At 31.5% G+C, this 23,298-nt stretch overlaps 6 protein-coding genes across 8 annotated transcripts; 2 read left to right on the forward strand and 4 right to left on the reverse strand.

Annotated features, from left to right (window-relative positions):
* The first annotated feature begins 38 nt into the window (after window positions 1-38).
* On the forward strand, window positions 39-2,821 carry VhaAC39-1 (V-type proton ATPase subunit VhaAC39-1). The gene is made up of 4 exons (XM_085207685.1): window positions 39-275; window positions 433-941; window positions 1,350-1,604; window positions 1,952-2,821. Exons 1-4 carry the CDS (start codon window positions 155-157, stop codon window positions 2,111-2,113), a joined length of 1,047 nt encoding a protein of 348 aa, XP_085063811.1. The 5' UTR covers window positions 39-154; the 3' UTR covers window positions 2,114-2,821.
* THG (tRNA-histidine guanylyltransferase) lies at window positions 2,815-3,975 on the reverse strand. Its single transcript, XM_085207696.1, has 2 exons — window positions 3,245-3,975; window positions 2,815-3,148 (listed from the first exon to the last, which is right to left on the reverse strand). The coding sequence occupies exons 1-2, from the start codon at window positions 3,839-3,841 to the stop codon at window positions 2,849-2,851; spliced, it is 897 nt and encodes a 298-aa protein (XP_085063822.1). The 5' UTR covers window positions 3,842-3,975; the 3' UTR covers window positions 2,815-2,848.
* Window positions 3,976-5,022: 1,047 nt separating this feature from the next.
* On the reverse strand, window positions 5,023-7,085 carry Cog6 (conserved oligomeric Golgi complex subunit 6). Its single transcript, XM_085207663.1, has one exon. The coding sequence runs from the start codon at window positions 6,943-6,945 to the stop codon at window positions 5,101-5,103; it is 1,845 nt and encodes a 614-aa protein (XP_085063789.1). The 5' UTR covers window positions 6,946-7,085; the 3' UTR covers window positions 5,023-5,100.
* Window positions 7,086-7,417: 332 nt separating this feature from the next.
* Window positions 7,418-8,812, forward strand: mRpL15 (mitochondrial ribosomal protein L15). Its single transcript, XM_085207709.1, has 3 exons — window positions 7,418-7,661; window positions 7,878-8,032; window positions 8,123-8,812. The coding sequence occupies exons 1-3, from the start codon at window positions 7,560-7,562 to the stop codon at window positions 8,748-8,750; spliced, it is 885 nt and encodes a 294-aa protein (XP_085063835.1). The 5' UTR covers window positions 7,418-7,559; the 3' UTR covers window positions 8,751-8,812.
* On the reverse strand, window positions 8,808-12,869 carry Ahcy (adenosylhomocysteinase). The gene is made up of 4 exons (XM_085207673.1): window positions 12,672-12,869; window positions 12,030-12,220; window positions 10,655-10,807; window positions 8,808-9,920 (listed from the first exon to the last, which is right to left on the reverse strand). The coding sequence occupies exons 1-4, from the start codon at window positions 12,691-12,693 to the stop codon at window positions 8,994-8,996; spliced, it is 1,293 nt and encodes a 430-aa protein (XP_085063799.1). The 5' UTR covers window positions 12,694-12,869; the 3' UTR covers window positions 8,808-8,993.
* A 2,179-nt stretch (window positions 12,870-15,048) lies between these two features.
* Fs(2)Ket (Importin subunit beta Fs(2)Ket) lies at window positions 15,049-22,894 on the reverse strand. 3 transcript variants are annotated; one of them, XM_085207630.1, is made up of 10 exons: window positions 22,727-22,894; window positions 22,072-22,313; window positions 21,725-21,905; window positions 21,298-21,557; window positions 19,811-19,997; window positions 18,582-19,723; window positions 18,323-18,493; window positions 18,112-18,234; window positions 17,427-17,710; window positions 15,049-17,108 (listed from the first exon to the last, which is right to left on the reverse strand). In XM_085207630.1, coding segments are annotated over exons 1-10 (2,649 nt in total). In that variant the 5' UTR covers window positions 22,785-22,894; the 3' UTR covers window positions 15,049-17,107. The 3 variants fall into 3 exon arrangements, with proteins under 3 accessions (XP_085063756.1, XP_085063748.1, XP_085063738.1); XM_085207622.1 differs by having other exon boundaries at window positions 17,427-17,716; XM_085207612.1 differs by lacking the exon at window positions 15,049-17,108 and having other exon boundaries at window positions 17,423-17,716.
* Window positions 22,895-23,298: the final 404 nt, after the last annotated feature.

The following is a 23,298-nucleotide window of genomic DNA, read 5'->3' on the forward strand; positions in this document are numbered from 1 at the left end:
GTTCTTAAGGCAACATTTGTCTGCGAATGACATTATTGTCTATGGAGTTATCATATGATCAATGATCTATTGAGTTTTATCTTCCTCTTCCAGTTTTTGATTGTAGTGATACAACTTAATTTCGTTAAAAATACGGCGAGAGGACTGCAAAAAAATGAAAGGTTGCATTTTTAACATTGACGCTGGGTATTTGGAGGGATTATGCCGAGGTTTTAAGTGTGGGATACTTAAGCAAGCTGATTACTTGAACTTGGTGCAGTGCGAAACATTGGAAGGTAAGCAAAATAGTTTCAGTACTTCGTCTGCCAAAATCATTCCTTAATACAGATATAGCGTATTACATAACATATACATTATTAATAATTAAAAGATGTATATACCACTCCCCATTTTAGTAGTACAGTTTCCTTAGTCATAATTGAATACTTACAGATTTGAAACTCCACTTGCAAGGAACTGATTATGGGACATTCCTTGCTAACGAGCCCAGCCCTCTCGCTGTGTCAACTATTGATGATAAGCTGCGTGAGAAGCTTGTCATTGAATTCCAACATATTAGAAATCACTCAGTGGAACCTATGTCAACTTTCCTTGACTTCATCACTTACAGTTACATGATTGATAACATCATTCTGCTGATTACTGGAACTCTGCACCAGAGGCCTATTTCTGAATTGATTCCTAAATGTCATCCTCTCGGGTCTTTTGAGCAAATGGAAGCTATTCATGTTGCTGCCACCCCAGCTGAACTTTACAATGCTGTGTTAGTGGACACACCACTGGCGCCATTTTTCGTGGATTGCATCAGTGAACAAGATTTAGATGAGATGAACATTGAAATCATTCGTAATACTCTATACAAGGCTTACTTGGAAGCTTTCTATGAATTCTGCAAGCAAATTGGAGGAACAACAGCTGATGTAATGTGTGAAATTTTGGCTGTAAGTGTTTGCTATTTACTGATTTATACTTAAAATATTATGGGCACATAGGTGTGACTGTAACGCAATGGTTGTAGGTTCAATCCCCACTCAGGGGACTTTTTTATTAATATTTTAATTTCCTCACTGTGGCATCAAGGCAAAGGCCACTCACCATGCAATGCCTTGAAAACTTGGCAAAAAGTGGGGAACTAAGTACCTTAACACTAGTATAAATGTGAAAATGTGATTGGTTGTGGGTTCAATCCTTACTGGGAGCAATGTATTATTTTATTCCTCTACTGGGGCCAAAAGAAAAGTAGGTCCAGCAAACTAAATCTTTTGTTTTCATATGAAGCTAAACAAAATTCTGTCAATTGTTAGAACTAACTTTAGTTTGAAATTTTGATTTCTTGTTTACTGTTACAGTTTGAAGCTGATCGTCGTGCAATTATTATTACAATTAACTCTTTTGGGACTGAACTGTCCAAGGATGATCGTGCTAAACTTTACCCACGCTGCGGAAAATTGAATCCTGATGGATTAGCAGCATTGGCCCGTGCTGATGATTATGAACAAGTGAAGGCTGTGGCAGAGTATTACGCAGAATATTCAGCACTCTTTGAAGGAGCTGGCAGTAATGTAGGAGACAAAACTTTGGAAGATAAATTCTTTGAACATGAGGCAAGTTATTTCTCTAAAATTAAGGTTGTTTATTTTATTATACAATTGTTTACCAATCGAAGTAGTATGATCATATTTAAAATTAGAGTAATAATTAGCAGTATAATTATATTTTTAAAAAATATATTTTTCTCTGAGGGGAGAAACAAGGTGTCTGGTCTGGTGACAATTCTGTCAACCATCTTACAATGTCTCTAAGGATGGAGATTAAAGTGCCTCAATAAGTTTCATGCATCTTATGCTTTATATGTTTGAAGACACAAGTGGGATTCATTAAGTTGCAAGTTAGCAGCAAGCAATTGCCTATTGCTGAATGTAAAAAGGAATAATTTATTTTCTCTTTGCAGGTGACCTTAAATGTTAATGCATTCTTGCAACAATTCCACTTTGGGGTATTCTACTCATACCTCAAACTTAAGGAACAAGAGTGCCGAAACATTGTATGGATCAGTGAATGTGTTGCGCAGAAACACCGAGCTAAAATTGACAACTACATTCCCATATTCTAAAAAGTTTGACTCCAAAACAGAGCTATATTATTCTTCTTATGTAAATAATGTTATTCAATGTAAATTACTGTTACTACAATGTTCCATTTTATTGCTTACTTGCAAATATGTAGCCAAAATATATTTGAATCTTCACTTTGAAATTTTATAAAATTTATTATTTATCAATAAACAAATAGATATCTATAAGACATATAGTAGAAGATACAATATATGTAATTGTAAATGATATTATTTCAATTTAATTTAACTATTTAACAGATTAAGCTAAACATTCCGTTTTGATTTGTTTATATTCAGGCCATTTCAGTATTGAATTGTTGCAAATGTTAATAGTCAAATATTAAAATCTTTCTAAGTATATGCTACATATTGTTTTAATTTTCCATATTGCACAAAGACTTGAATTATATTCATGTTCATTTATTTAATTGTTTGAAAAAATTGCAATCAAGTATTTGCATAATGGTATTTACCTATTTTATTTGCCATAAATATAATTTTTAAATGTATGACAATTGTTATTCATTTGTGTAAATATACCTAAAAAAAATGAAAAAATGTTCTGGAATGCTGTATTTGAAGTAAAATTGTGATCAGTGTTATTTTATTTTCTGTAGACATGAAGAATTTGCAGTTGCAACACAGCTAATTGTAAAATCTTAATTTATTATAGATTCTTGATTAAATAAAAAAATAAATAGTAAACCATATTTTATTTACTTTTTCCTATAATTATTGTCTGTTCTTATGGTTTATTTGCTCTGACACAATGGATGTTGTAGTACCTTCAAACATAATATTTGCTTTTGAACATAGTATTGCACTATTTTCTTTCCAATATGATTTTTTTAATATATCATCGTGTACATCCACTATGATTGACTTCTTTGAATTTTCAGTTAAAAAAGTTTTTCTTAAAAGTAAAGTGCCTCTTTTAAATATAGTAGGCTCATCATTGTAGTTCGTATTAAACTCTTTAAATAAAATCTCATTTTTGTCTGCAGAAACTGTCCCACATAATCTTTTTTCTGCCTAAAATAAAAATAAAATTACAAAACAGAATAGGTACACACAAACTGGTAATATTAAGTTGTTTACTTAAATTCACATAGCTATAGTCTTATTTACCTGAACTGGAGATAGACCACCCTGTAGTATCAGAGTCCAAAAAGTAGTGTTGTATAGATTGTTTATATGGACATCAGCTTGTCGCCATTTTAAATAATCTATTAGATTTTCATCAGAAGGATACAAAACTATCCGCCCATCAAACGTTGGTGGATACTTTAAAACTTGTTTATCAAAAAATTTATTCCAATAAAAAACATAAGACGTAGAAAATTTGCTATTAATTGTAGTCAATAGTTTAGCTGCTCGTCTTTTATAAAGCGAAGAATTTTTCTTAAATATGAAAGAGTACTCGTCGCTTTGGCCGAAAGCCATCAATAAATCATTAAACTCATGCAAAACTTTAAAAGCAGCATAATTCATTAAACTCAATGCTCTTAAATCATTAGGCTTTTGAAAATTGTGGTCTTCTGAAAATTTATGGAAACATTTTCCATCCAATCTTACTACTATCCAAGTGTTAGGTAAAAGAGTATCATCCTGTTCAAACTTTTTTACGTATTCAAAAGAGCTTTTGGCCATTATTATATTTTTAAAATAAATAAAATGTACTTTGCTCTGTGATAAAACGTATGGGTATATTCTATTACATAGCATTGAATAATTTATAAATTAACGTTTATATTTTAACTGTAATATCTTATTACTTGGTACTTGCCTATTGCCCAAGGAACATAGCATAGCAAGTTAGGAACATAAACATATGCTATTGCCAATGCCAAGTAAACAGATTAGAACTTCGAATTGTCATTTGTAAGACCTGTCATTTGTCAAATAACAGATAGTGTTGGATATGAGTTGTGGCCACCCTAAAGTTAGCTGTAAGCCTTGCTGATATTATTTAATTTTTAAGGTCCGTTTTCTTATTTAATTTTTTCCTTTTAATTTAATGTTATTATTTGTTGTGGTAAAAAACACTATTTTAATAATAGGTATTATAACCATCTATAAAACGTTATATATTTAGATTTCGGAAGTGAAATATGAAAAGAAAACTATACAACACTAATATTACAAAATACAATCGTATTTATTAAAAAACAAAATAACTAGAAACTTATATAAAACACCAACAATATTCGAAAATACATAAAGGTTCAGTGTTAATTATAGCAGCTCTTTTAACCAATTCACAATATTTATTAATTAAAACATTTAAATTACTTTATAATTTGCTAATAATGATGTATTAACAACCTAACCCAGTAACAAATCACATCGACTACAACACGTGTAACCTCACGTATGTGAGGGCCAAAAAGTGAATTGAATTGAATTCTTGATATATGGCGTTTCGAGCGTGCCAAAGGCCAAAAAGTGTCTTCCGGCTTAAATTAGTAACTTTTAATAACAAATGAAAAGAGCGGGCATTTTGAAATTGACACATTGCAGTACTATATTTGACAGTTGACATATTGTAGCACAGGAGTCTCCTAACTATATATATAAAATAAAAAAAATATGCCGGCTCGTACAACTACTTATAATTTCAAAAGAACCAAAAACAACTTTCAACCAGCGTCATTGCCTTATTTTACCAATGATGAATTTATATAAAACGTTGGAATTTTATCATTCAAAGAATATAAAATGTGTAACTTTGGAAATTCTAACCTGATTTTGATGAAACAAAAATTTCTATTATTTAACTATTTAACAGATGACCTTGCACCTTTGTGACTCCTTACAGTTTATAATTCGAATAAACTTTTGAATTTCAGTTTTACTTACTAATACAATTCAACATCATGCAAATTAAACTATTTTTAAGGGTGTTTATAATGATAAAATAAAAACTTTTTTCATAGTGACTATATTTCATAAAAAACACTTTATAATGTTAGTGCCTATTCCCTTTATACTAGGAGCTTTTTTACTTCACTAGGTGTCCTTCTCACTATGGACTGTGGTTCCATATAACCATTATTTGGGTCATGAATAGCTTGGTATAATTGCTCGTAAATAGCCATTATTACATCAAATGCTCTTTTCTTTACACATGATTTATGTGTTTGACTTATAAGTAAATTTAATTGAGATAAAATGTATACATCAGGAGTGACCAAAAACAAATCAAACTTACTCAAAAAAGTTTTTAATGAATTTGTGTCCATTCCAGGTATTGCTGACAGAGGTCCATCAATCTTTTCCTGTAAAATAGTATAAATAGGACCCATATTCAAGTTTGCAACCAAGAAACTTGCCTGCTCAGAAGTTAATGTATCAATTTGAGCCTCTGATTGTGCCTGCAGCCTCTCATTATAATCATCTAAAATAGTATACAATGAAAGTGTACACTGTATATGATAAATACAATTTAACATGTAAACCGACATGTCTGTAGAGCTTAAATGGCAGGCTGTTTCATTGATTGCATGCAAAAGTGGATCCAATATATGCATTATTATAATTTTTTTATCAATATTGTTAGTGTTATTTGAGGTATTCATCAAATCTCTTAAAAAGCTAACTAAATCAGTAACAACAAATGATGGATTTAAATCTGAAGGAGGTGCTTTGACACCATGACTTAGCTCTTTCTGCACTTTACTGTCCAGTGTCATAAGGAACACAAGCTCGCTCTTCTTACTAAGTTCTACAAAAGTATCAATCATGAGGCCTTTTATAATAATAATCTGAATAATTTCTTTATAGTAAATAAAAAGATTTGTGATAGACCACAAAGTTAGTGGATCTTTATCAGGTTTTAATATTAGTTCAGCTCTAATTTTTAATAATGGACATAAGGCCTCCATAACACTTGTAAGTGCTTCTGTAATTGTGAGCTCTTTATCAGGCAAGTTGCAGTACTTAAGGAGAGAAAAAAGATTTTCTTTTTCAACTGGAATTATTTGATAGACCCAAGCTAATATGTCACCAATATATCGTTTGGCATCATTCGCATAAAATTCTATAGGTTTAGAACCATTATCGTCTCCTTTAGTTAAAACATCTATAAATTTTTGTACAACCATTGCTTTTCTAGCATTGCAGTATTCATCAAGTATATTAGAAAATAATACTTGTCTATTTTCAAATTTTGCAATAGCCTTAGGTACTAAAGCATTATGAGGTGAGTCTACAATTAAACATGCTCTAATAGTCCAATGATATAATTTTTCAATTGCAGCTTCTTGCTGTAACCCAATTGTCTCCATAATATCAAATGCTGGTGTTTGATACCAACATTTTACAAGAGTCCTACAGTTATCATTTAATTTTTCAACATTAGCTAAAGACTGGAAGAAGTCTTGTGTAAGTGGAGATACATCAAACAAATTTTTACTTTGTTCTGATGATATATAAAAATTATTTACAAAAGCATTTACCCACAATAATTTCTTTTTGGCTTTTTGCTTGTCTTCTTTCAATTTTGTAGTTTGTGCTATAATGTGATGGGTTTTTGTCTTTGATTCGTGTAATCTTTTAGACATGTCATTTACTGCTACATCCAATGAGTTCAAAGACTCAATTACAATTTGCAATTTGTCTTTTACTTTACCAAACTCAAGTAAAATATTTTTGTTCACTGAAAGATCTCTTTTTTCAATTTCATTTACTAATATTCTCCTTGTATACGAAGAGTTAGCAGAACACAATCCTGAAATCGTATACAGGGCTTCACTGTTATCAGTAATTATGTGGCTATCAAATATTTTATTAATTCGCTGTCTTATAGGATTATTATACGTATTATCCATAGTAATTCGTTAATATTATTTTTTTACTACATAAATAAATTATTTCCAATTCTTTCTTTATGACATTTTAAATTTCCTGATAAGTATTATTAATAAATAAAATCTTGTTTTTACAGACGAGTTCAGACGACGTAACGTACTATTACTATGTCAATGTCAAATGCCACTTATGCCAGCCAGCCAGCTGTCACTTGGATTTTGTATAGACGAAGGAATAACCATTTATTTGATATAGAACATTTATTTGATGTTTATATGTTCCAAAAAATAAAAAAGAACAATTTTAAATTTAATACTAAAATATTTTGAAGAAGAGCAAACCGATCTTCTTATAAAATCACGTCTGAATGATGATCGATTTAAGTTCTTTTGCCTGTTCCATAAGGAGAAACAAAAAGGAAACTATGTCTATTGTCTATGGGACATACCAAGGAACTAGAAAGACTGGAAGAGTAACCCTCAGTAAATGTGTTCTGTGGTAACACTCAACCAATGTAGTAAATGTGTTCTGTGCACTCAACACAATTTATTTGATACCAATCGCTTATGTCATATTTCTCAGTTATAACCTGACAAAATAGTTTTATGTTAGAAGTTGTAAAAAAAATTTAAAAATGGGGTCTAGACAAATTACAGAAAAATCTTTAGCCATGTTACGGTCTTTACCGAGAGTGTCACTTGGAAACATTCGCAACAATCCTGGTTCAAAAAAAAATGTGAGTATAATTTGACTTAGTAAATGAAATAAATTAGTGCTTTGTTTATTGGTAAGTACTCGCAATAATTACATTATTTTAAGTTCAATTAAAAAATTATAACATTACTTTGTTTTCGATTTTAATTTTATGTAATAATAACAAGTTTTACAAACGCAAGCATTGTTGTTTACTTTAGAGTAAATTTATTCAAGCAATTTAAATTTGAATATACAGACCAAGCGCGGGCGCGGACAACATGGTGGAGACAAGCATGGTGCTGGGAATAAAGGTTCAGGCCAACGACAGAATTACATGCGATTAGGTTATGAAACTGGCAATAATCCCTTCTACTTAAGAATGCCTCATGAACCTTACTACAAAGGTCATCAGTAAGTAAACTACATTTACTATTCAGTTCCAATATTCAAAATATATAGTAAAATGTTGAAAGTATGACACAATTTTCTTAAAATTTTCAGCCATCGCAGGCAATATCCACCATTGTCTTTGCTTGAATTACAACAATTAATAGATACAAACCGTTTAGATATAACAAAACCAATTGACATTGCCAGTATAGTGAAATCAGGACTTTATAATTTTTTCCCTGATCAAAAGCACTTTGGCATAAATTTATCTGATGAAGGACTGGATATATTTTCTGCGAAAATAAATATTGAGGTTCAATGGGCTAGTGAACCGGTTATTGCTGCCATAGAGAAAAATGGTGGAATCATAACAACTGCATATTATGACCCACACAGTCTACTTCTTTTGAAAAATCCAAAGAAATTCTTTGAATCTGGGCAAGCAATACCACGAAGAATGATACCTCCACCAGATGCAATTGAATATTACACTAGCGCTGAAATGAGAGGCTATTTGGCTGATCCAGAGAAAATTTCACAAGAAAGGTTAAAATTAGCACAAAAGTATGGATATACATTGCCTACAATTGAAAATGATTTGGATTATAATATGTTGTGTGAAAGGAAAGATCCCAGACAAATTTTCCATGGATTAGAACCAGGATGGGTTGTTAACTTAAAAGACAAGTGTATATTAAAACCTAGGGATAAAGAATTATTACAGTTCTATGCATCATAATATTATCATTTATTATTGTAGATATAAGGTTATTGTTTATTAAATAAAATGCAGTTATAATATTTGTGTTATTTTATTGTCTGTCCAAAGTACCAAAATGAATCTGTTTTTAATAGTGTATTTTTTTTATATTGATGTTATTGGTATGGTTGCAAACCCAGATATTTAATTTTTTTAAAAGAATTCCTTTTTTAGCTATATATATATATATATATATATATATATATATATATATATGTGTAATCAATATCTGTAATGGTCAGGCTTGTAAGGTCCTTCAACTGGAACTCCAATGTAAGTGGCTTGTTTAGGAGTTAACTTTGTCAGTTTTACACCCAAGTGATCTAAATGTAGCGCTGCTACTTCTTCATCTAGTTTTTTAGGCAAAGTATGTACTCCGATTGGGTATGCATTATGTTTTGTCCATAATTCAATTTGGGCTAAAACTTGATTTGTGAAAGAGTTTGACATAACAAATGAAGAGTGCCCTGTGGCACATCCTAAGTTTACAAGTCTTCCTGAAGCAAGGACAATGATGTGGTTCCCATTTTCAAGTTCATATCTATCAACATGTTGTTTGATATTAACTTTCTTGGCATTCTTGTCTAACCAAGCTACATCTACTTCACAATCAAAGTGGCCAATGTTGCAAACAATTGCATCATCCTTCATCTTAACAAAATGTTCTTTACATATGATATCAATATTGCCAGTGGTAGTAACAAATATTTGACCAATTTCTGCAGCCTCATCCATAGTTGTGACTTGGAATCCTTCCATGGCTGCTTGAAGTGCATTGATGGGATCTATTTCAGTTACAATAACTCTGCCTCCGAAGCCTTTAAAAGCTTGAGCACATCCTTTACCAACATCTCCATAGCCACCTACTACACAGACTTTTCCAGCAATCATTATATCAGTTGCCCTCTTAATACCATCAAGAAGTGATTCCCTACATCCATATAAATTGTCAAACTTACTTTTTGTAACAGAATCATTTACATTGATAGCTGGCACTTTTAATAGACCTTCTCGGAACATTTTGTATAAATTGTGGACACCTGTAGTTGTTTCTTCAGAGATACCTCGAACACCTTCTAAAAGTTCTGCATGCTTAGTGTGAATTAAATTGGTTAAATCACCTCCATCATCTAATATCATGTTTAATGGCTGAAAATAAACACAATCTACATTAATACAATCCAATAAAAATAATAATATATAGTTATTTGAATGTATATTATTATACTCATAATATTTCTTTACTATATGACTGCTTTGCTAAGATAAACTGTGGCAATGGTATTATTTAAAATGCAGTATCTTAACAACAGATCTACTATGGCTATCCTATATATAGTAGCATGTAAAAAAATTCTAAATAATAAAATTTAAAAATAAAATGACATTAAGCAACAATTATAATTATATTTAATTTAATTTATATTCAAGGTAAATAACACTTTTCAATGAAGATTGTCTCTTCATTTAAAAATATAATAAATAAAATATAAATGAAATTACACAGCTTTTCACGCCATATCCCGCACAAAGCTGAGCAGACAGAAGGTACCTAGTGTTAAGACACTCGGTTCCATACTTTCCGCCAAATTCTGTTGGCAATGCGTGCTGAGTGGTGGAACTCAATGCCGCGCTTTACCTCGACACCTGAGCGAAGTAATGAAAATATAAATTTTAAATAAATATTTATTTCCCCAAGGGGGGATCGAACCCACAAACAGTAGTGTTTACGTGTCGTGTCACACTTCGTGCCCCCATGCCACAACCTGCCTCAAAAACAGTGTGGCCATTAAATGACACAATTTTTCCTAATTATATATATATAAATCCTAAGAATTGTGTCATTTTACATATAAATCATATATATATATTATGGTTTGAACCTTTCCATCAGGGAAGATAAGTGTTTGTTCTATACACCACACATATTCCTCTTCAGTTTCCCCTTTCCAGGCATAGATTGGAATTCCAACTGCCACTAACGCAGCTGCTGCTTCATCTTGTGTACTGTAAATATTACTACTTGACCATTGGACCTAAACAATATTATTATATACATTAATACATTTTTTATATTTATAGCTTTTTACCTCCAACTTCATAGGCATCAAATTATTTTTTTTAAACCTCAAGCTCATCCTCCATCAAGCACATCAAAGTGTAAACAATTTTAACATTTTAAAATGAAGTTTTAAAATATAAATGTGTAGTTCAAAAACTGACATAACATTTTCAAATTATTATTTCTGAACAATGTTTCATTATTAAATTACAAGTTCCATTTGAAATGTATGATGATAACAAAGATAAACATGTTCTTAATAATCATTATAACACAATACATATTAATGGAGGCTATATTTGTTGCACAACTTCTAAATGTAAACATGACAATGCATTTCCCATAAGGGGGAATAAATTATTTACATTTCCTCATTCTAATAAAAAGATAAAGTGTGGCATTGCATTTTGCCACTGAACATGCAATGTCTCATAAATTGGGTCAAAAAAGAAAACATTTAAAACATGTAATAATAAAGATAAACATATTGCTATACGTCAATAATAGTAATTTTAGTTATGTAAATTTATTCTTCAACAAATATTAATATATTTTTATTGCATCACATGACCCACAGATCAGAGGTGTGTTGATATGTCAAAGATACACAAAGAGAGATAACAAATGTAAAATTTGATTCATAGAATATAGATATCATATCTTATCAGTATTAGCTATCATATATTTTTCTAAAAGAAATTGATATTAGAATAGGTTTAATTGTTAATAGTTTACATAATGTATTTTTATATACAGTTTCTTAAGTAAAAAATAATAAACCTGTCATTAAGAACAATTATATATGAATAAATTTTCTATACACAATAAAAAGGATAATTATAAATGAATATGATTATTACACAACATTCCATTTACTAAATAGGATATATATTAAAAATAATGTACTAAATTATATATTATAAATTAGATCTTTCTGGCATTGCTCTTGACTGTAATTACAATAATTGTGTGTTGCAAACCCAGGGCAATAAATTATTATCATATCTTTACTCTGGTATAAAGAAAGTGTGGTGATGAGCCCAACCACTCATCCTGCAATTACAAATTGGACACAAAGCAGAAAATGGGGTGGCTTAACACTCTCATTCCCTCTGCTTACCCTTCTATGTAAATTGTATACAGTGTGAAGTTAAAACAAAAGAATGTGATTATTGCACAATATTAAATTTACTTACTTCAGCTCCAAGCTCAATAAGAGTCTCAATAAGTACAGCAGTTTGTACCGTCATGTGAAGGCTACCAGCTATTCTCGCACCTTTCAAAATCTTTGCAGAAGCATACTTTCTACGGCAAGCCATTAATCCTGGCATTTCTTTCTCAGCTAGCATGATCTCTTTACGTCCAAGCTCAGCTAACTTTTCATCGGCTACAAAAGTTATTTATTTTTTAACAATATTTATTTATATAAACAAAGCAAGATACGCTTAAGACATGATTATTGATTATAGTACTAATCGCTAATTGATAAGAGAATATTTTATTTAAAGTACATTGAGGAGTTACAGATTAAGATTTCTCATCAAAAATACATTTTGTACACAAATACAATCTATGACAAATAATGTTAAAAGCTATTTATTTTTAATTTAAATCTGACTACATTTTATTTTATTTAACAGTGAAATTAAGAAAAAAATATTATTTGGCTAAATTCCATATAAACACATGTAACACTGTAAGAAATATAACCTTTAACATTTCATATTTCTGAATTATCTTATTATTATATATACAAGGAATATAAAGTAGGCTACTAACATAGCATTAGTTAAATTTATTTTGTTAAAGAATTTATTAATAGAAATAAAAACACTTACCAATTTTGTATGGCGGCTTCATTTTTGATGTATAGTTTAAATGCGATAAGGTTGAAATAAACTTGATCTAACTTAATAGTGAAATATTATTAAAACTGTAAATTAGAATTTTTTTCTTTTAAATGTGTTGAAAATGCTTTCATCGGCTAAGAACGTGGTTGACTGAATGACAGACAAAGCAAAAAGAAATATGTCAAACTGATGTTAGCACTTTAGCATTAGCGCCATTAGCAGTCGTGCGTCACATCTGCACAGATCACAGCATCTCTATCATTCAGTTATGAAAACACGATAAACTGCTTTATTATTACTCTGTATTGACTATGGATATTTTCAAAAACGCAAGAAGTTGCAATAGTAATATCATTGTAAAAAACTTGTTGTATGTTCACGGTTCAGTATAAATTAGCTTAGATTCTACTTTCTTTATATGTGTAATCAATTCAATATGAGGTGGTTTCAATAATTGTTCTGTAAATTTAGAAGTGTTTTTATTTACTATTTTATTTGTCTTACTTCACTATATTATTATAATTATTATGTCCCACATTAAGCGACCTAGGCAGTCAATACATCAAATCAATATCAATTCAATATGGATTATCGAGTTAGAGTAAACATTACCTTAAACATTATACAAAGTAAGTATATAGTCTCAGTCGTGTTTTTATCAAACGTACTGATAACAGTATATTCATATAACAAAATTGTGTTATGACAAGTACATATCCCCCGATTTACACGGTAGATACGTTCCTGAGAAAAACGTGTAAATCGAAAATTATTTGTTTTTAAGTCAAAACCGTGTAAATTGAAAAGCTTGCAGAAACTGCATAATTTTGCTATTTAACAGTTGTGATTTTTTTCAATATTTTTAGGTGTACACAGAAATAAAAATAAAATGCATTTACAGGTTAAAATATGGAATATATTACGGAAACACTTTTTTTATTTAATTACTATAAATTAAATAGAAGAATCATTTCTTTCCAAAATTTCCCGCATTTTTCCCTCTAAATTATACTTCTAAAAAACTTATTTGGAAAACCGTGTAAAAGCGAAAACGTGTAAAAAAAGTACCGTGCAAATCGGGGGAAAACGAAAACTAAAATTTAATGTTTGGCAAAAACACGATATTTTATTGAAAACTGATGCAGGTATGTTTCAATCTTAAACTGTAATTCATAGAAGGGTTACTCATGATTACATTACAGAAAAAAAATTAAGAAAGAGTAATATTTGTAGTCCTGGGACTTGAAAAACCATCACAGGGTGTCGGTTTTTCCGATATTTTTTAAAATCAATATAATATGAAAAATACATGACAAAGATTTTTTTTTATATTTTTCTCATAACTGTCACGACTTGGTCTATCACCTGGTTTCGTTTTATCGTTGACTCCTGGGACACCTGTATACCTATAGTTTTATACTTTTTTATAATTTTATTACATATAAATATAAAAAAAAAATATTTAAAATTTAATTTATTTACTATTATCTTATAATTCTTCTTTGCTCAAAGTAGTTTCGAATAACCACTTACAAAGATAAATCTGATAGAAATCCACTCCATTAATCTAATGATAATAGTCTACCTCGCCACTAATCGAGTAATCGGGCTTTTCAACAGACAGTGATTGTAGCATTCGTCATTGCCAAAACGTTATAGAGAAACGTAATAAAATAATTAAAAATATATCATTTCTTTTATATAATTTGAACAACTTTTTCAGTTTAATTTCATACTGATTTTTATATCAATTAATCAAATAAATTATTTTTTTTGTTCAGCAGCTAATGGACCTAAAAAGCTGAAACAAGCCAAGAAGGCCCCCTTGAGGGCAGTAACAGCTGAAATCATAATACAGGATTTCCTGTAATTTTTTAGGGGAATAGGTAAAAATGGGATTTGACATTTTGCAGGCGAAACTACGATCTAAGTAGTCCACGCAAACGGACTTGTGGGCTAGTATTTCTATTAGGTAAATTTAATAGAATCTAGGTGAGAACATTTTTTGATTCTATTAACTTATTATTACGCTTCTCCATAATGTAAAAATATTTGGTATCATATTTTTAATAACAAAATAATTGCCTTGACCTCAGGGCAACAATAATCACTGCAAATTATAAGTATTATTTGTTGGATCGTCAAATATGCATTAAATATATAAGCAAGCATACTGTAACGTTTCATATGTAATACAGCTAATATTAGTATTTCTTTGTTAAATTGTTCAAAAAAAATCTTTTCGGAGGAGTAGAATATAATTGAATAATTAGTCTAATTGTTAAATGCCACTGAACGATATGACTTATCGCATAATTTGTGATATAATTACAGAATAAGGTGTGTTATCAATAAAAGTCGTAAGTTTTATTTCAATTTGCTTTTAATATCGTAGAACGGTTTACAGATAGTATTCATGGGCAAAACAAAAGAAACAAAAAGATGTAACAAAATAATTTTCTTTTAAATAATATTTGTTTCGCGCAGGAAAAGTGGGTGGTATTCATCGACTCAATGCCTACGATTCTAATGCAGAACCTTTCATGGCATGGCACTAGTCCTCACACATATTCTCCTATCATCCTTAATATAAGTACACAATATAACAGACTAACGAAGAACAATCGATTGGTACGTACGTACGTATACGACACAACCTACACGAGCTCAATACAAAACACTCATCCGCTAAAAATCTTGCATAATTCGCGCAAACATCATCCCTGTCAGTGATGCCCACAGACTAGCAAACACTCAAAATACGAATTAAATTAAACAATTTGTTTTACACGCTGCTCTGCTCAAGCTCTTACAGTCCGTTTGTGTTGCAACTACTATTACTGGAAATGCTTAGCTCAGTATCCGTTGCAAGTGGAATCGCGCGCATGTTTCACATCGACGCGATCTTATTGCGATAAGAAATTACTAATTCGATTAAAACTTCGAATGCTTCAAGGCACTGACGTGTGAAATTTAAACAACCGAAATATATAAAAAACGATTATAATAAAATATTTCTTGAATTAATAAAACAAATAATAAAATGTTAAAAGATAAAGAATTTCCCTGATTATAGATAAATAACATTACTTATTAATTTGAGATTCGGACATAATTCTTTATAAGATAACGTTGAGACGGTGGAAGCACAATTAATTATTATTTTTACAACTTTATGTCAGTGCTTTAGTTTGGCCAATACTTCGCCAATAAAAAACGATGTAAATGAAAACAAAGAGCTGTTAATTACATATGTACAAACAAGAGACTGAGACCAAAGGCAAATTGTTTTTTATTCATCACAAAATTAATAAGAGTATAAAGGTACGTTTGATCCAACACTGAGTATTTCATACAGAATGTACTAATAGAGTCAAAAATGGATATGTAATTATTAAAAAAATATCAAAATATTTGGTATATAATTATTTCAGCAACCGTGTTGTTATTATGATGAATAAAAGCACCAGGCACCAATATGGCGTCCCTCGGTCCCGCTCGCAACTTCAATGGACTCTTATACATTAATACCAATCCTTCGCGAGGGTTGATACATGTCCTAAGTTACACAAAACACTCGACCGCGCACACATACGTCACCACTCATACATCACCATTCACGATGCCTTTCAAATATCTTACAAAACAATAATAATTTATAAAAAATTCACAATCCCTTGCATATGTGCATGCCTATAATAACATACGTCGTCTTTCATGCAACTCTTTCGCATCTCATAAGTAAAGATACCACAGCCACTGTCTGTATCTATAATACCGAATAGGAAAATGCTTCGACTTTTTATTTAGAATATGGAAAGATGGTGAGGCATTACACGAGTAGCGCTAGGTGCATGGCCCCCCGCCGGTACAAATAATGCAAATATATACTTATTCGATTAAATATCTAAAGCCACATATCACCGCCCAAGTTCTAACAACGAGTGACTCCAAACGGTCACAATCGACTACTGTATTGAGCGAAATAATAAATACAATCTATTTCCAATTTAATGAGGACACAAGAGGAGCTCCGCGCTTAGCACTCGGCGATCAGTTCAGTTCTTCTATAATGCTACCAAATATAGATTATAAAAATAATCATTAAATTCGAAATAGATAAGTGCTCCTCTTTTTATTAACTACAATGTTGTTAGATCTTAAGCTTCGATGCGGTCAAGGAACATACATATACGATTACAAGATAACACTATGTCTAGTGAAAACGGGCCCTATACCAGAGAGCAAGTTTATTGAAGTTTTTTAAGTTAAAATAAAAAGCGTCTTCTAAGGCCCAAAAAATAAATGCACCTAACGACTTACAAATAATGACATGATATGACCTCCCAATAGTATGTTTGAGTTTACCAGCAGTAAGTTGTCTGAAACTTCGTTACATCACTGTTGTTCCACGATGTTTCAAATCTGAGGAAATAACATATTATATTTATTGAAGAAAACATATACATTAAAGTAAAAAGGAAAATGTCAATATTTCAGTGAAACATTAGATTTCGAAAATAGTTCGTTATTTAAATATCCACTTTCTATTAAAATCAGATACCTATGACAATAAAAGATCCTTGTTGATGTAACTTTGTCCACATAGATTTTAAGTAAATTATTGCAATTATTAAATAAATTGATTATGTTCTGACAGTAATAGATAAAAATAAATAAAAAGAATAACTTAAAGTACTCTTCATGTGTGAGCGTGTGTACGTGTGGGTGTGTGTGTCTCACCAGCTAGCGAGGGGCTGCTGCTTGAGCTTGCGTATCTCCTTGGTGGCCCAATTTGCGAGAGTCTTGGTGCGCGGCGTGCGCGACAGGCGCGCAGCCTGCAGCAGATCTAGCAGCGGGCGCGTCTCCAGCAGCGGCAGCACGCGCAGCCCGAACACCGTGCACAGGTCGCCCGCCAGCCCCGCCACCACCGACATGTGCCCGTCCGTGCGCTCCGGCTCAGCGGCGACCAGCGTCATGAAGCCCACTATCGCACCCACATGCGGCTCCACCAGCGCCACGTCCGACTGCACCTGACCGAATACGTACGTGGCATCATTTAACTTTTTGAGGGTTCGATCCGCTCGGAGGAATAGCTTATTTTTATTTTCCTCACTCTTATAACAATATAATGTTATAAGAGTGAGGAAAAAGCATAACATTGAGTTGTTACACAACGCACAATGTTTCAAAAATTAATTAAAAGTAAATTAAGTCATTAAAAGTAAAGTAAGAAATGTATTAACACCAGTTTAACTCTGCCCACCTCGCTTTATGTAGGATACAGAATAAAGCTATGAAAAGAAAAAATAAATAAATTTAATGCAATCTATAACTCTGAATAGCTTAAACCATATGAAATGTAATTTGTATACATTAACTTTAAACAAAATGACAATGTTAAAAAATTTATAAACGAAAGCATTACCTCGCCACCAGCACCTTTGAGACCCTGAATTATTCCTGTGTAAGCTTCTAACACACTTTCACGTAATTCACCTAAGTATTCCACCATATCGTAATCATTTCGATCTACCTGAGCGTTGCTAGCCTGTTACAAATAGACAATATTATACCATTTCATTTAAATAAAATGTTGACTTCATAAAAAAAGAAACAAATCTATGTTAGAAATTTACCTGCTGCAACATTGCCATAACTACATCGAAATACTTTTTAAAATCTGGTCCGATACTTAGTGCAATATCGCCAAATACAGATAAAATTTGTGGTTTAACTGCACGATGAATGGAAGGATCGCCTAGATTCTCTAATAGAAGTAATATTATTTCATCACAATATGGCAGCACCTAAAAATTAAAACAATGTCCAAAATTACTTTCGCCTTCATTACTTGATACAATTAAATTAGAAAAAAAAGACAACAATATTACTTACTTTACTCTTCAGAGCACGGCAGATATCACCTGTGACTCCGACTGCTGCTATACAAACTTGGTACTCCTGGTGATTTTTAAGGCCTACATAGAGGTACTGCTTGAACGCGTCCATATATTTGAGGAAGCCATCTCCGAGAACTTCGACGAGTGTAGACACCGCCATCAGTGCATCCTCCTGAACTCCACCAGCTTTACCCGCATTACCGGCGAACATTGTCAGAAGTGCCGTCATAATTGCATCAGAAATTTGGGGAGCGTCTTGGGGCGTCACCTTTCTTAGGACAGATTGTAGAGTGGCACAGAGCAGACTCTGCAGGTCATTGAACTGAGACCTATCTGCCTGGCTCGATATAATACTCTCCATTTGTAACACTTGTTGTAGCCTTTCTAAGATAACCATTGTAGTTTTCTGCACTGTAACATAGCAATCTGTAGGTGAATTTTTTACCATTTCCATGAGTGCCTCATAGGCGGCCGATCTTAAGTTATGTTGAGCAGCATCTTGACGGTCTGTCGTCTCTAGCAAACATTGAACAATGTAATCAAAATATGTTGACATGCAATAAGTTTTTGGCTGCTCTGAATCTCCACAGTCGGCGGTTTCATATGCGGCTTCAGCAAGGCCAGTGAAGGCCCAGCATACATTTGCAGCGACACGCGGCTCAGCTTTGAGTCCATTCATTAAAGACTCTAACAGAGGTTGAAGATATGTCTCATTAATAGCGGCCTCTGGTACAATTTCACATATTCTACCAAATGTCCAGGCAGCAGTGTCTCTTACAGCTACGCTTGAATCATACATAGCTTGTATAAGAGTGGGCATTGCCTCTTCAACTAACGGTACTAATGTAGTTGTTTCTAAACCACCCAAAATAGAACCGAAAGCCATGAGAGCTGCTTCTCTAAACCTCCAGTTTTCACTTTTAATATTGGCACGAATAAATGGTAAAACATGAGGAACAATCTCATCTTCACAGCAATTTGATAAAAGCATCAAACATACTGAAGCAGCTTTTGAAGGGTTCCATTCAAGTTCATCATCTGAATCGTCTTGTTTAGTTAGTTTCTGCATTAGTACTGGAGCTATGTATTGTAGTGCTCCTCTGGCATAGAATCTTGATGTCCTAGCTGGTGGCCGGCCTTTGAGATAAATTAAAAATATTAAAAAAAATTATCTTTCAATCTTGGTTGCAGGACATTTAATGGAATCATTTAAAAAAAGATTACCTGCTTCAGTTGCCTCCGCCATCTCAATAGCCAAATCTATTTCTTCATCACTTACATTTGACCAGAATTCAATTCCTTGAAGTGAAATTTCATCTACATCAGATTTCATTGCTTCTAAAGTAATAGGAAACAGAGCTTGTCCCATATATGGTTCCATATATTGGTAATATAATGATAATATTTTAACCTAGAATTTTTACAAAAGTATAAAATTTATTAATAAATTAAGGTATGAAAGCAGCTGTAGTGAAGGGGCGTTAACGTGATAGTCGTGGGTTCTCGCGCTAAAGAGGCAAAGCGCGGCATTGAGTTCCGCCACTCAACACACAATGTCTCGAAAATGTGGTGGAAAGTGGAGAACACAAGTGTTTTAATTGGAATGTGAAAGACGTGTGTCTTAATACTAGGTTGTGAGGTTCCCTCTGCCTACCCTGATATGTGTAGATACAGTATGAAAGAAAAAGGAATCAATAATGTACCAGAACTTAGATATTTCATGTGCAGTAATTTAACCTTTATTTATATAAAATAAGTATTATATATTTAATTCATTTTATATTTATTGAATTTGGCTGTTGACTCATATTTTTGGTTTGTTTTTAGAGCTTTAGCTTTTATAAAAAGAATAAATACACTCTTATTGCACATGTAGTATTGGTTTGTAAAATGGGTACATTACAACTTGTTCTTTCAAGTAATGTTTATAGAAATTAATAACTTTCAGTCAGTTATGAAGTTGGACAACTAATATTTTTCTTTTATGACGTTTTATTGTGTAATTTAATCTATGTTATTCCACATGCCTAATGATCTCAGTATTTTTCAGTAATATATTTTATAGACATGTTATAAAACATTTATCTATACATATAATATAACTGCAACTCATCATACTATATGTACATGGAAGATATAAGAAAAATCCATAATTGGGTGTATTAATAAATGTGACCCAAACAAGGTTTTTTACTTTTGTTTGTTTATTCATCTATTTATTTACACTAATCCTGGTTTTGTCTATTTATCTGTTTACTAATCCTAGTTCCTGGAGTCGGCACTATTTTATTTTGACTTCCATTAAAATTTAGTGTATATGTTATTTCAATGGGCTCATAAATAAAAAATATATATATACAAAATTTCATGTGACAATATTGCTACAAAATAAATGTTTTATTGATTGGCTGAAACTTTAGCTATCAATGTATGGATATTGTCCTTAACATGATAATGTTATAACATGGAAGTAATTAGTAGCAGGTCCCTCATTTTATTACAAAAAGTGTCACATGATGTACACATATAAAGCAGGGTGGGTCAGGTAGGTAGAGAGTGCCTATGGAATGGCAGAACCCAATGCCACATTTTGTCTGATCAACAGCTTGAGAAAATGAAAATATTTCATTTCTTGGAATGGGAATTGTACTCAAGACCATCAAAATTACGGTCATTACAAATACAAATTTAAAAAATAAATTATTACTTACTAAGCATTGAAGAGCTGCTACACTTATTCTCATGTCACTAGATTGTGTCGCTTCACATACAACCTCCATTATAAAGTTTCTCTCATTTTCCTTATCAAAGTTAGCTTTTGTAAACTCAAGTGAGTTGAGTAGAGCTTGTGTCGCTGCAAGCCTTACATAGATACTTGGCTCCGTTGATCTCATGCCATGAATGATAGCAGTCAATATACGATTACTTTGTTCTGTTAGTACTTCAGCATCTATCTCTTGACAAATATAACCTAGGAAAGAATAAAATAATAGAATATTTTTTGCACATTACTTTATTATATTGCACATAATAGATGCAAATAAGAGCAATTTCATATTTCTTTTTGAAAATAGTAATTAAATTAAATACATTAATAAACATTCATTTGTATGGATGTTTTTAAAATAATATAATTACCAATAGCCTCTAAGCTTGCTTCCCTCTTTAATTCAGTTGAATGAGAATTGACAACATTTTCAACAAGAATAGGTATTAAATCATTCCATTGTCCTTCTGCAAGTTCCGCCACAGCTACATAAGCTACACACTGGGCTGCTGAACTGGGTCTACCACTTTCTGTTCCTATTGTGGTTAAAATCTAAAGAACAGCATTATATTAGTAGGATAGAATCTATTATCAAAAATAATAAATTATAATAATGCCTATATTCAATGGAAATTATAAGACAAATAATAGCATTATGAACTTGTATTTATAATATAAGAATAATAATTAATAGTGAACATTAAAAAAGTGTAATTACATTTTTTTTTATATAGAGTCTTATATCTTCAGGTAATGCAAGCCATCTCTGTTGATATTGTAGTTTCAATGTGGGATCTTTGGAAGTGAGGTGATTTTTTAATTGAAGCCCGGCTGCCATTCGTGCCACTTGACTGTTGCCCCCTTGCACCAGTACGTCTGAGAGCATCTTGATAAAAGTTGTAAAATTTGTAGCAGCTGCATGATCAAGATATTTTTCTGCTGCTTCCAATTCATTTTGATCTACGAAAAAATAACATAATATTACTAATGAAATTAAGGAACACATGTTTAGGTTATTTTTTTATTTCCAAAAGTTCCAATTATGGTGATTTTCTGTAAATAAAATAATATTGTCAACAAGTATTTAAAAAGAATTAAAAGTAATGACCGAAAACTAATAAATCATACTAGAAACTTCTTTACATGAATGGTTCTTAACATGTTACGTTAATATCTTTAAGTTAATTTTTTAAAAGGCAAGAAAACATTAATGTTAGTTATTGATAAGCTTTAATTGACTCGTAAAGGCCTCCTCGTGTTGCAATCTTTGTTCAATTTCCTATAAGTGATAATCATATGTGCTACGTACTGTAAAAGTCAGTTGACAATAAAGAAGCGCCATGCTCATAGAATTAAAAAAAGCGTTTACTTACCTGGAGATATAGTTTTTTCTAATATTTGTATGAGCGTTAACGTCGTCCCGGTCAACATTTTGTTACACTGTATTCTGGCTCAACTTAATATCTTGATTTCTAATAACCGAACAAAAATTACTAACCGGCACACGACGACCGACACTCACAAATTTCATAAAATGACCATAGATATTTATAACTTTCTTGAAAACTTAGAGCATAAGTTTAAGATTTAAATAAAATATTGAAGTTAGGTTTAATACTGGCAAGCTTTAAATGTTTTATTTTTAACAATTATTTATTAAATCTGGCACCGTGCTGTATATTTTATCAATATTGATCTTACTCTTCTTTAGTATATAGCTTAAATTGGATTTTATCAGAATAATAAGACAATATCATAAAATATGCTTAATACTATTATATTTTATTTATGTATAAGTTTTAAAATATTCTTTGTAGAATTTAGGTCAATAAATATGATTTTCCATTGTGCCGATTGATCAGTGAGCAAAAGTCCCTTCATCATAACATGCTTTGTAGATTTAAAAAACGCTATGCCTGGCCAAACACGTACAATAATACTGTCA

This window comes from Heliconius melpomene, chromosome 1 (genome assembly GCF_056956725.1).
Source record: "Heliconius melpomene rosina isolate 202511_hmr_F chromosome 1, ASM5695672v1, whole genome shotgun sequence".
In the NCBI taxonomy this organism is placed as follows: domain Eukaryota; kingdom Metazoa; phylum Arthropoda; class Insecta; order Lepidoptera; family Nymphalidae; genus Heliconius; species Heliconius melpomene.